The sequence below is a fragment of the Hylobates moloch genome, unplaced genomic scaffold (genome assembly GCF_009828535.3).
Source record: "Hylobates moloch isolate HMO894 unplaced genomic scaffold, HMol_V3 SCAFFOLD_1, whole genome shotgun sequence".
NCBI lineage: Eukaryota > Metazoa > Chordata > Mammalia > Primates > Hylobatidae > Hylobates > Hylobates moloch.
In genome coordinates, this window is record NW_026652276.1 from 97,822,244 (window position 1) to 97,836,257 (window position 14,014).

General features: G+C 44.9%; 1 protein-coding gene across 7 annotated transcripts in view; it reads right to left on the reverse strand.

Moving 5' to 3' along the window:
• Positions 1-14,014, reverse strand: part of BAIAP2L1 (BAR/IMD domain containing adaptor protein 2 like 1) — a 104,960-nt gene that overhangs the window by 72,536 nt on the left and 18,410 nt on the right. For 4 of the 7 annotated variants that reach the window (XM_058442873.1, XM_058442870.1, XM_058442864.1 and 1 more), the window contains exon 1: positions 13,024-13,226. The exons of 2 other annotated variants lie outside the window; for them this stretch is intronic. In XM_058442873.1, coding sequence (XP_058298856.1) covers positions 13,024-13,128 — 105 coding nt within the window. In that variant the 5' untranslated portion in view covers positions 13,129-13,226. Of the gene's footprint in view, positions 1-13,023; positions 13,227-13,309; positions 13,442-14,014 lie in introns of those variants that run through there. One more of the 7 variants, XM_058442871.1, reaches the window with a different exon arrangement.

A 14,014-nucleotide genomic window follows, 5' to 3' on the forward strand; every position in this document is an offset into this window, starting at 1 on the left:
ATTCTCCTGCCTCAGCCTCCTGAGTAGCTGGGATTATAGGTGCGCACCACCATACCTGGCTTTTTTTTTTTTTTTTTGAGATGGAGTCTCGCTCTGTCACCCAGGCTGGAGTGCAGTGACACAATCTCGGCTCACTGCAAGCTCTGCCTCTGGGGTTCACGCCATTCTCCTGCCTCAGCCTCCCGAGTAGCTGGGACTACAGGCACCCACCACCAGGCCCGGCTAATTTTTTGTATTTTTAGTAGAGACGGGGTTTCACTGTTAGCCAGGATGGTCTCGATTTCCTGACCTTGTGATCCGCCTGCCTCGGCCTCCCAAAGTGCTGGGATTACAGGTGTGAGCCACCGCGGCCAGCCTAATTTTTGCATTTTTAATAGAGATGGAGTTTTACCATGTTGGTCAGGCTGGTCTTGAACCCCCGACCTCAGATGATCCACCTGCCTCGGCCTCCCAAAGTGCTGGGATTACAGGCGTGAGCCACTGCGCCTGGCCAGGTTTCATCATTTCTATGAATTTTATCATACATGTAGGTTGCTATGACCATCACCGCAAGCAAAATATGGAACCGTTCCACTAACACACACACACCTCTTTTGTGCCACCACTTAATAATCATGCCCTCCTCACCAATCCTCACCTCTGGCAATTCCTGAGCTCAGTCTATGATTCTGTCATTATGAGAATGCTATATAAAAGGAATCATGGCCAGGCATGGTGGCTCATGCCTGTAATCCCAGCACTTTGGGAGGCCAAGTTGGGCAGATCACCTGAGGTCAGGAGTTCAAGACCAGTCTGGCCAACAAGGTGAAACCCCGTCTCTACTAAAAAATACAAAAATTAGCGGGCTGGTGGTGTGTGCCTGTAATCCTAGCTGCTCAGGAGGCTGAGGCTGAAGAATTGCTTGAATCTGGGAGGCAGAGGTTGCAGTGAGCCGAGACTGTGCCATTGCACTCCAGCCTGGGTGACAGAGTGAGACTCCATCTCAGAAACAAACCAAAACAAAAAAAGGAATCATGGGAGGCCGAGGCGGGTGGATCACAAGGTCAGAAGATTGACACCATTCTGGCCAACATGGTGAAACCCCACCTCTACTAAAAATACATGAATTAGCTGGGTGTGGTGACGTGTGCTTGTAATTCCAGCTACTTGGGAGGCTGAGGCAGGAGAATCCTTTGAACCTAGGAGACGGAGGTTGCATTGAGTTGAGATCGCACCACTGCACTCTAGCCTGGTGACAGAGCGAGACTCTGTCTCAAAAAAATAACAAAAAAGGAATCGCATCGTATGTGGCATTTTAAGATTTGCCCTTTTCAGCCAGCACAATGCCTTAAGATGTTTCCAAGTTGTTGGATGTAGTTTATCACTTTTTTTTTTCTTTTGGCTAGTAGCATTCCATGGTATGGATATATTGCAGTTTGTTTATCCACATACTTGTTGAAAACCTGGCTTGTTTCCAGGTTTTGACAATTCCAAGCAAAGCTGCTATGAGCGATCACATACAGGTTTTTATGTGAGCTTACGTTTTCGTATCTCTAGGATAACCTAGAGAAGCCATTGAACCTGGGGGTTCAATGGCTGCGTCACATGGTAGGCACGTGTTTAACTTTTTAAGAAACTGTCAAACTTTTTTTTTCCAGAACAGCTGCACCATTTTACTTCCCAATTAGCACTCTGAGATTTCACTCATTTTCAAAATCTGATAATTTCATTAGCACATGGCTACTTTCTAATTAAAAGATAAAACTATTTTAAAGTTACTGAAAATTCTTACAGGCCATGCGTGGTGACTCATGCCTGTAATCCCAAGCAGTCTGGGAGGCCGAGGGAGGTGGGTTGTTTGAGCTCAGGAGTTCGGGACCAGCCTGGGCAATATGGTGAAACCCCATCTCTACCAAAAATACAAAAATTTGCTGGGTGCGGTGGTGGGTGCCTGTATTCTCAGCTACTCGGGAGGCTGAGGTAGGAGAATTGCTTGAACCCAAGAGACGGAGGTAGCAGTGAGATCGTGCCACTGCACTCTAGCCTGGGCGATAAAGCGAGAACCTGTCTCGAAAAATAAAATAAAATTCGTATGATATTCTTATGAGGCTGGGTGTAGGTAAAAATATAAGAAAACTGACAGAGAGCTGACCCTGCTCAATAATGTATGAGCACCACAGAAAGTGGCCCAGATCTGTTCTTTCCTGCGGATATTCCTTCTCCAAATACAATAGGAGGAAGGTCTCATTTGATTTCCTGATATAATTCTTTTTTTTTTTTTTTTTTTTTTTGAGACAGAGTTTTGCTCTGTCGCCCAGGCTGGAGTGCAATGGTGCCATCTCGGCTCACTACAACCTCCACCTCCCGGGTTCACGCAACTCTTGTGCCTCGGCCTCCCAAGTAACTGGGATTACAGGCGCCTGTTACCACACCCAGCTAATTTTTGTTTTTTTAGTAGAGATGGTGTTTCACCGTGTTGCCCAGGCTGGTTTTGAACTCCTGATCGCAGGTGATTCACCCGCCTCGGCCTCCCAAAGTGCTGGGATTACAGGCATGAGCCATCACACCCAGCCAATTTCCTGATAAAATTCTTAAAATGTTCACATATAATCCTAACATCTTAAAATACCAAGAACAACAAATTAATTAGAACTTCCACAGTTAACACCATACACAAATCCCTATCCAAATGATTCTACCAGAGTGGGAAAAAAAAAAGTTCAACTAAGACTTGAGACTAGGCTGGGCGCAGTGGCTCACGCTTGTAATCCCAGCACTTTGGGAGGCCGAGGCGGGTGGATCACGAGGTCAAGAGATCGAGACCATCCTGGCCAACATGGCGAAACCCTATCTCTACTAAAAACACAAAAATTAGCCAGGCATGGTGGCGGGCGCTTGTAGTCCCAGCTATTCAGGAGGCTGAGACAAGAGAATCCCTTGAACCCAGGAGGCGGAGGTTGCAGTGAGCTGAGATTGCGCCACTGCACTCCAGCCTGGCAACAGAGTAAGGCTCCATCTCAAAAAAAAAAAAAAAAAAAAAAAAAAAAAGATTTGAGACTACAGTTTGTAGTCAAGACTGAGTTTTTAAGCTTGAAAAGTTCAACATATATACTTCTTTATTACTGTACTTAGGTTCAGCTACAGAAATATTTCCTTCCAGAAATTTTGGCTTTTTTTTTTTTTTTTTGAGACAGAGTCTCACAACTGTCGCCCAGGGAGTGCAGTGGCGTGATCTCAGCTCACTGCAAGCTCCACCTCCTGGGTTCACGCCATTCTCCTGCCTCAGCCTCCTGAGTAGCTGAGACTACAGATGCTCACCACCATGCCCAGCTAATTTTTTGTATTCTTAGTAGAGAGGGGGTTTCACCACGTTAGCCAGGATGGTCTCAATCTCCTGACCTCGTGATCCGCCCACCTCGGCCTCCCAAAGTGCTGGGATTACAGGCGTGAGCCAGCGCACCTGGCCAATTTTGATCTTTTTAACAGTGGAAAATCCATTCCCATATTGGCTCTTGGCCATTCACCTAGTTATTTTAGCTGAAGTACATGTTATTTTTAAACCCAGGGACAAAAAAGCAATGCTGCCTTTGTATTGCAAAATCTGTAAAGTTTTATAGTAGTTGTGGGTGCACTTGTGAATAGAAAGGGTCCCACATTTTGGGGAAGAGCTGTAGTTGAGGCAAAGGTCAGTGCTACTGCAAGGCTTGTGAAGACCTGAATTGTTAAACAGCCTACAATGTTAAGAGTCATCAGGAGTAACGAACAAATCCATTTTAATTTAAGTTTGGCACTAAGAATTAAAGGGCTTAGGATACCAAGTGAATCTTAACAAAGTGAACAGAAAAAGCATAAATGGGCCAAGCAGCACTGTCACTAAGAAAAAAAAATAGCAATAGCTTAGTCTATATCTCTATCAATTACTGCCTGGCAAGGAGGGTACTCTGCCAAACTGGTTTTAACCAGAATAAGTTTCATTTCCATCCAGGGAAGGGCATGCATAGTTATGGTTGCACAATACATTCTAGACTAATAGTAATATCACTCTTCTACTTGTGCTGAGTCGCATAAAAAGAAGCTTGGTTCTACCGCAAAACCTTAGCGGTATTGGAAAATTAGTGATTAGCTATTCTAAATAAAATGTTGGAGAACAGTTCCGCTGGAACCAGCACACACTATCCACCAGATTTCTAGCTGCCCTGTTTACCTCAGCATTTCTACTGCCTCTGTACAGTTACAGATCATAATTATGAATTATGAATAATTATGAGAAATGAATGATGCAATCTTATGATGGTTTTAACTTCCTTAGCATTTGGACTTTTTATAACTCATTTTCAAAGAATTACCAATATGGAACTATACATAAATTAACTGTGTACATTTATAATAAAGTATACATTAATTCAATTATGACTAGCCAGATAAGCTGAGCAGACTTTAAACTTCTAAAAATCAGTTTCTCTTTTAGTTTCTTTTTTTCTTTTTGAGACGCAGTCCCGCTCTGTCACTCAGGCTGGAGTGCAGTGGCACGATCTCGGCTCACTGCAAGCTCTGCCTCCCGGGTTCACACCATTCTCCTGCCTCAGCCTCCCAAGTAGCTGGGACTACAGGTGCCCACCACTGTACCTGGCTAGTTTTTTGTATTTTTAGAGAGATAGGGTTTCACTATGTTAGCCAGGATGGTCTCGATCTCCTGACCTCCTGATCCACCTGCCTCGGCCTCCCAAAGTGCTGGGATTAAAGGCGTGAGCCATCGCGCCCGGCCCTCTTTTAGTAGTTCTGTATAAGCCGGGTGTGGTGGCTCACGTCTGTAAGCCCAGCACTTTGGGAGGTGAGGCGGCCGGATCACCTGAGGTCAGGGGTTTGAGACCAACCTGGGCAACGTGGTGAAACCCCCTCTCTACTAAAAATACCAAAATTAGCTGGGTGTGGGGGCAGGCGCCTGTAGTCCCAGCTACTCAGCAGGCTGAGGCAGGAGAATTACTTGAATCCGGGAGGTGGAGGTTGCAGTGAGCTGAGATGGCGCCACTGCTCTGCAGCCTGGGTGACAGAACGAAACTCAGTCTCAAAAAAAAAAAAAAAAAGTTCTCCATATGAACAAGGACAAATTATTTGATATTTCAGTGCTTTGTTTTTCTCAGCTAAAAGTGTAACATTTATGATAAATAAGCATTAAAAGTGATTTAAGAATCTAAGTAAATATGCAGTTCTGTGGCTTGTAATGTATGTATCCTTGAAATTTCATATATTATTTTATTCTATACGCTCTCATACAAATTAACCGAGTGATATCACAAATCTTCAAACCAATCAAGGTACATTCTAGTGTCATGTAGCAAAAATAGCTGTAACAAGGGTTAACTGAGGATATGTTAAGATTGATTTTGGGGTTTTTTTTTTTTTTTTTTGAGACACAGTGTCGCTGTGTCTCCCAGGCTGGAATGTAGTGGCCAGTGGCCTGATCTCGGCTAACTGCAACCTCTGCCTCCTGAGTTCAAGCGATTTTTGTGCCTAAGGAGTAGTTGGGATTACAGGCACCCACCACCATGCCCGGCTAATTTTTGTATTCTTAGTAGAGATGGGGTTTTGCCATATTGGCCAGGCTGGTCTCGAGCTCCTGACCTCAGGTGATCTGGCCGCCTTGGCCTCCCAAAGTGCTGGGACTACAGGCGTGAGCCACCACACCCAGTCAAGATCAATTTTATTTGTAGGAAATCTTGCTTCCTTCTTCCTTGAGTGTTGCTGGACGCTGCTGTTCCTGGACTAACATCACCAATACTCGATCACCTGCTCTTCCTTTAGGGACAGTATTAGTAAGCAAATCTGGCAAGGAGACAGCTGCCTGTGGGCTAACAGATGGTCACAAGAGTCATGCTGCTCATACTCATCATGAATTTGGAGCACAAGCCAAGTACAGAAACATTAGACAACTGAGATGTTTCTCTTTGAGGTATTGAGTTAGATCAGAAATACTCATTGAAATATATAAACCCACAAAAATGCTTTTTGTTGGTCAAATATGAGTAATGCTTTGGCTACCTATTGGTCTATATTAGCTATTAGCTATCTTTCATTATGTATTAGTTTGCATTATCTATAACTTATAAGATGCCATCTCAATAGCAATGGGCCTGGAAGGTGTGGGGAACTTGGCGGAAAGAAAATTTGGCCTTGAATTCTTGGGCAAATCACATCACCATCTCTGCGAGCCTCTAGAAAGCCTGAGTCTCTTCCTGTCTACAATGGGAATCATGATACTTTCTAGCTCATGAGGGGCATGAGGATTCAGTGAGGTAGCTTAACATTACGGAGTGCTTATCATGTACTCTGCAAGCACGTGATAGCACTTTATACTCAGTACACACTGAACCAACTGTAGTAACTAATATTCTAAGAGAAAAGCTCTAAAATATGAGTCAAGTCTCCAAACAGAGGAACACTCCTATTTACACAGGTATCTCCAAGAACCTCCACTTCCTGTTAAATGGCATCAGCTCTTCCACCCTGGTGTTATCGTCAGGACAAGGGAGATCATGAACACAGCACCTCTAGAGAAGTGTACAGGACAAAGGACATTGAAGGTATTATGATCTTCTGCTTTGTTCAGTTGAGAACATTTTATTTATTCTGAGATAGCGTCTTGCCCTGTTGCCCAGGCTGGAGTATAGAGGCAAGAACATGGTTTACTGCAGCCTTGACCTCCTGAGATCAAGCACTCCTCCCACCTCAGCCTCCTGAGTAGGTGGGACTACAGACGCATACCACCATATCCGGCTAATTTTTGTAGAGATGGGGTCTTGCTATGTTGCCCAGGCTGGTCTTGAACTCCTGGACTCAAGCAATCCTCCTACCTCAGCCTTCCAAAGTGCTGGGATTACAGGTGTGAGCCACCATATCTGGCCTTAGAAATTTGTGTCATTACTTTTTTCCATTTAAGGCACATTTTAACATTTACAGAGGGCTACTATGAATCCAGCTCTATATCTAACATTTTACGTGGATTGCCTCAACTGATCCTAACACTGTGGCTGTTATTAACCCCACTTTACAGACAAGATACCAAAGCTTTGAAATGTGAATTTTAAAACCCTGCTGAAGGTCCTACCAGCAGCAAGAGGTGAGGTGGAGTCAACTCCAGGCAGTTTACCTACTGGCCTTTGCCTTTGCGTGAGGCCTCAATAGTTCCTTCAAATGAATGGTGAAAAAAAGTGAGATGAAAATGCATTTTATGAGGTCAGAGCACAGACATATTTTGGTATGAGTGATTGTAGGTGTCTCTACAGTACTTTTTTTTTTTTCTTTTTAGACGCTTTCTTGTCATCTTACTCCTGATTTTTGGTGAATATAATTAATCTAACAGCATAATGTGGAGCAATTCTGCCTGGGCAAGCAAATATGTCTGACCCTCCCTCTCCGTTTCTTTCCCATAAAAAAAAAAAAAGATAAATAAAATGGAAGAAAGAAAAAGGGGAATCTGGCCAGGCATGGTGGCTAATGCCTGTAATCCTAGCACTTTGGGAGGCCAAGGTGGGAGGATCGCTTGAGGTCAGGGGTTCAAGACCAGCCTGAGCAACATAGCAAAACCCTCTACCAAAAATTCAAAAAATTAGCTGCGTGTAGCAGTCTGTACCTGTGGTCCTAGCTACTTGGGAGGCTGAGGCAGGAGAAGTGCTTGACCCCAGGATGCGGAGGTTGCAATGAGCCAAGACTGCGCCATTGCACTCCAGCTTGGGTGACACAGTGAGACCTTGTCTCAAAAAAAAAAAAAAAAAAGAAAAAAAAATGGCTGGGTGTGGTGGCTCATGCTTGTAATCCCAGCACTTTGGGAGGGTGAGGTGGGTGGATCATGAGGTCAGGAGTCCGAGACCAGCCTGGCCAACATAGTGAAACCCCATCTCTACTAAAAATACAAAACTTAGCCGGGCGTGGTGGTGAGAGCCTGTAATCCCAGCTACTTGGGAGGCTGAGGCAGGAAAATCACTTTAACCTGGGAGGCGGAGGTTGCCGACATCCGCCCACTGCACTCTAGCCCAGGCAACAGTGCAAGACTCCGTCTAAAAAAAAAAAAAAAAAATTTTGTGAGAGTGTGTAGAATCCACAACCACCTGTAGTCCCCACAAGAATTACTAACAGTTGGCCAGGCACGGTGGCTCACGCCTATAATCCCAGCACTTTGGGAGGCCGAGGCTGGCAGATCACCTGAGATAAGGAGTTCGAGACCAGCCTGACCAATATGGAGAAACCCTGTCTCTACTAAAAATACAAAATTAGCCGGGCATGGTGGCGGGCATCTGTAATCCCAGCTACTCGGGAGGCTGAGGCAGCAGAATCGCTTGAATGTGGAAGGTGGAGTTTGTGGTGATTGCGCCTCTGCACTCCAGCCTGGGCGACAAAAGTGAAACTCCATCTCAAAAGAAAAAAAAAGAAAAAAGAAAAAAAAATTACTAACAGTTAACAGTCACACTGGTTCCCTTTGCTGAAAAAGCACTAAAGCACTGGAGATAAAAGGACAGGATGCCTTAGTCACCCCATCCCAAGTCTCATACCCTTTCTTTTCTCCCCTGGGGGAGCCACTAATTCGGACTGCTGTTAAATATCTAGCCGATATTTTATATTTTCACACACACGCACATATTTAGTCAAGATAAAATTTTGCTTTGTGTGTTAAAAAATACTTACACAAATCCTTAAATGGTATCACATTATACATTTCACGCTTACATCTTACTTCTTTATTCAGTGATATACTTCTGAGATCTGCTCACCTTGGTCTGTACTGACCAAGGTTCTTCCTATTTAACTTCTACACGGTATCCCTTTATGATGGTTTGTTTTAAGTATCCACGTAGCAAAGCTACAGTATTCAGTCAATTAAACACTAATCTAGGCTGGGCATGGGAGATCATGCCTGTAATCCCAGCACTTTGGGAGGCTGAGGCAGGAGGACTGCTTGAGCCCAGGAGTTGAGATCAGTCTGGGCAACATAGTGAGACCCCGTCTCTACCAAAAACAACAAAAAAAATTAGCCAGGTGGGGTGGTATGGCGTGTGCTTGTGGTCCCAGCTACTTAGAGGCTGAGGTGGGAGAATTGCTTGAGCCAGAGAGGTCGAGGTTACAGCGAGAGACATTGCACAACCGTACTCCAACCTGAGCAACAGAGGGAGACCTTGTCTCAAAAAACAAAATAAAACCAACCCACTGGCTGGGACCGGTGGCTCATGCCTGTAATCCCAGCACTTTGGGAGGCTGAGGCGGGCAGAACACCTGAGGTCAGGAGTTCGAGACCAGCCTGACCAACATGGAGAAACCCCATCTTTACCAAAAAAAAAAAAAAAAAAAAAGCTGGGTGTGGTGGCGCATGCCTGTAATCTCAGCTACTCGGGGGGCTGAGGCAGGAAAATCACTTGAACCCGGGAGGCGGAGGTTGTGGTAAGCTGAGATTATGCCACTGCACTCCAGCCTAGGCAACAAGAACAAAACTCCATCTCAAACAACAAACCAACCCACTAATCTAACACAGTGTTGTCTAAACACAGTGTTGCTATGAAGGTATTTTGTAGATATGGTCAACATCTACACTACAACTTTTATTTAAAGTTGACTTTAAATAAAAGAGATTATCTTCAATAATCAGGGTGAGTGTAATCTAATCAGTCGAAAGCCTTAAGGACAAACTGAGGTTTCCCTAAGGAAGAAGATATTCTGCTTAAGGGCTATAGAGTCAGCTCCCAGGCTGCCCTACAGATCTTGGACTAGTCAGCCCCACAATCATGGAAGCCAATTTCTTGAAATAAATCTTTTCACTTATATATAGATATACATATATACATATATCCCATCATGTAAAGAGACTGCATTTTAACCATCTATTTCTTGACTGACAGGCATTTACATGGCTTAGGAGCTTCTGCTAATGACGATGACGTGGTAAGGAATGATACATGTCTCCTTGTACATACAGGTAACAATTTACCCAGAAACAGAACTGCAGAGACAGAGGGTATGTGACAGATTTCTCCATTTTGTTAGATACTCCCAAACTTGAAGACGACAACTGTAGCCATTTCCATGCCAGAAACCACTGTGTCAAAGTACTGTTTTGCCACGTTCTCCCCAACACTTGGTACTGTCATACTTTTTGCCTGTTTGATAGGCAAACAATAGTATCTTTTAAAAAGTACCATACACTAGGCCAGGCCCAGTGGCTCACGCCTGTAATCCCTGCACTTTTGGAAGCCATGGCGGGCGGATCACCAGAGGTCGGGAGTTCGAGATCAGCCTGGCTAACATGGTGAAACCCCATTTCTACTAAATATACAAAATTAGCTGGGTGTGGTGGCGGGCGCCTGTAGTCCCAGCTGCTCAGGAGGCTGAGGCAGGAGAATCACTTGAACCTGGGAGGCAGAGGCTGCAGTGAGCCAAGATCTCACCAGACTCTCCAGCCTGGGTGACAGAGTGAGACTCAATCTCAGCTTCTGCCTTTTATAAACAGGGTGGAGAGGCATTGAAACCAGGAATAATTCCACTCATATTCACCTGGTTTGGCTGAGGACACAAACAGGTCACATCCATTCCCACAAACTCTCAGAGACACCTTCCTTGGCCTCTTCCACAAATGGTGGCAACCCCAGCCTCTCTCTAGCTCTGTTCCTGGCTTCTCTTTCTTTAAAGTGCTTATCATACTGTATAAGATATTCCGTTTACTCTCTGTCTCCTTGGTAGAAACTACATGTAATCAAGGCTAGGGATCTTTTTTTTTTAAGACTGAGTCTTGCTCTGTCGCGCAGGCTGGAGTACAGTGGCGTGACCTCGGCTCACTGCAACCTCTGCCTCCCAGGTTCAAGCAATTCTCGTACCTCAGCCTCTCCAGTAGCTGGGACTATAGGCACACACCACCACGTCCATGGCTCAGCACTTTGGGAGGCCAAGGCAGAAGGCTCACTTTTTTTTTTTTTTTTTTGAGATGGAGTCTCGCTCTGTCGCTCAGGCTGGTGTGCAGTGGCGTGATCTCGGCTCACTGCAACCTCCGCCTCCCAGTTCAAGCAATTCTGCTGCCTCAGCTTCCCAAGTAGCTGGGACTACAGGTGTCTGTCACCACGCCTGGCTAATTTTTTGTATTTTTAGTAGAGACTGGGTTTCACCGTGTTAGCCAGGATGGTCTCAATCTCCTGACCTCGTGATCTGACCTCGTGGTTGGCCAGGCTGGTCTCGAATTCCTGACCTCAGGCGATCCGCCTGCTTCAGCCTCCCAAAGTGCTGGGATTACAGGCATGAGCCACCGAGCCTGGCCAAAGCTAGGAATCTTAATGTAACCATCACCGCATTTCCAGCACCAAGAACACTGCGTGGATCATCTGATTAACGCCTCACAGTGTCCTCAGCAGCAGCAGGTTCTGACATCTGTATTTCATAAGAGACGCCTGCACCCACGGATGAACCAGCTACAGGCTGTACCTTCAGCTCCACCAGCTCATCTGAACACATCACTACAGACACAAAGGCCCCGTGGGCCAATTAGCCTCAAAAATTGAGCATTAGGTAATGGTGCCACTGCTTGCAACTTCCCTAGCTCAAGGCGATAACTCTAACCAAGGTTCACAAAAGCTGCCAGGCTCAGCCTTCTACCTACTAAGTCCTAACAGGCTTACAAATCTGCAAATACCAGGGCTATCTGTGAATTTTGCTTCCCAATCTTATGTTTTTCTAAGCTGTCATTTAAATTACCTGTTAAATACAAGGCATTAATGTGGCCTCTTAAAAAAAATCTTATTTAGAAACAACCCACATGTCCATCAACTGGTGAATGAACAAAATGTGGTATATCCATTTAATAGATTATTATTCAGCCACAAAAAGAGGAATAAAATATTAAGACACTCTACAACATGGATAAAACCATTACGCTAAGAAGCCAGTCACAAAAGACCAAATACTGTATGACTCTATTTATATAAAAAGTACAAAAAGACATCTGTAGAGACAGAAAATCTATTAGTAGTTGCCTGGGGCTGGAAGCGAGAATGAGTAATGATAGCAAATGGGGAGGAAGGATCTTTGTGAGGTAACAGAAGTGTTATAAATTTAAATTGTGGTGACGGCTGCACAACTTTACAAATTTACTAAAAACCACTAAACCGTATGCTTAAAATTAGTGAATTTTATAACGTATAAATTACACCTCAAAAATGCTTTTTTTTTTTTTTTTTTTTTTGAGATAGGGACTCTCACTCTGTCACCCAGGCTGGAGTGCAGTGGTGTGATCAGACCTCATGGTAATCTCAAACTCCCAGGCTCAAGCGATCCTTCTGCCTCAGCCTCCCATGTAGCAGGGACTTCAGGTACGCACCAACACACCCAGCTAATTTTTAAATTCTTTTCTAGAGACGGGCTCTTGCCATGTTGCCCAGTGTATCAGTCTGTTTTCATGCTGCCGATAAAGACATACCCAAGACTGGGACGAAAAAGAGGTTTCACTGGACTTATGGTTCCACGTGGCTGGTCTCAGAATCATGGTGGGAGGCGAAAGGCACTTCTAACATGGCGGCGGCAAGAGAAAATGATTAAGAAGCAAAAGCGGAAACCCCTGATAAACCCATCAGATCTTGTGAGATCTCCTCACTACCATGAGGACAGTATGGTGGAAACTGCCCCCATGACTCAAATTATCTCCCACCAGGCTCCTCCCACAACACATGTAAATCACAGGAATATAATTCAAAATGAGATTCCGGTGGGGACACAGAGCCAAACCACATCACCGAGGCTGGTTTCAGACTCTTGGCCTCAAGCAATCCTCCCACTTCAGCCTCCTAAAGTGCTGGGATTACAAGCATGAGCCACCATACCCAGTCCTTTTTAAAAAAAAAAAAAAAAAAAAGATACCACCACCACCACTGCCACTAACATCGCCACCACCCAACCCCCCCTGCCCCACCCCTTCTTCCACTACAGGCTGCTAAGGATTCAGGGATCTAAATCCCTAATGTTATGGGATGGCCACAGAGATGTGTGCCTTTGCTCATTCTTTGGTGGTCTCTAACTTGCCTGCCCACAGCACAGCCCGGCATACTGAGATGCACAGGTCATCCCCCGTCCTTTGGGAACATGGGTCCCAGACAGCTGGACACACATTACTGGTCTGCAAAGCATTTATGCCTATGGAGCCGTCCACAGTCATTTCCCCTTCTAGGGTGAAAATCAATTTGACCCATTAGTAGAAAATGATAACCCAGCTATTTTGAGGCAGATCTCCGGCTGGCGTAGCGGTTGTTTTTCCAGCTATGATTGGGGAGGGAGTTTGGCAAATGTTTTTCCAGGCAAAAGTCCTTACTGTGTCCTTCTAAAAGGCGGGGTTTCCTAGGAAATCTTCAGCGCACCAAGAAAACTCTCCGTGAGAATTTCATTATGACATAATCATTGTTTTGCCTTTATTCTTCCTTTCCTATCTTCACCCACGATCTAGGTTTTGGTTTATACAGAATCATTGCTACAAAAATTGTCCTTCCGGGTGCAAAGGTCATAGCAGAAAGGAAGCCAAGAGGCATGCAGGCTTACGAGGCCCCATCCCTAGCAACATGGCCTGAGTCTCCACTGGGCGTGCAGGTACAGTCTTTGGGCTTAGCCTGTCATAGAAGAATATTCTCAGAGTCCTGGGAGCACCTATGAGAGCCTGAGCTCTCTAAGACCAACCAAGCAATCGGGACCAGTGTGATCATTGAAAGACACGCACCGCTGCCTCTTCTGATATATTACTAGACGCAATCACATTGCTGCGACCTTTCATTTCGTTGCTTAAAGAGACAGACTTCTGTGACAAACTCTTTGCTTCCTACTCCCTATCCAGGCAGCAAGAATTATTCTGCAGCTAAAGCATAATTAAACCAAAAAATGGCCCCAATACACTGAGGCAAGAAAGCAGGATGTCCTACAACTGTTCACATCTTCTGGACAAAATTATCAAGCCCGTTAAGAAAAATAAGTCCCAGAGCTACCCCCACCCACATTAGGGTAAAAATCTAAGGGTTTTTTTTTTTTT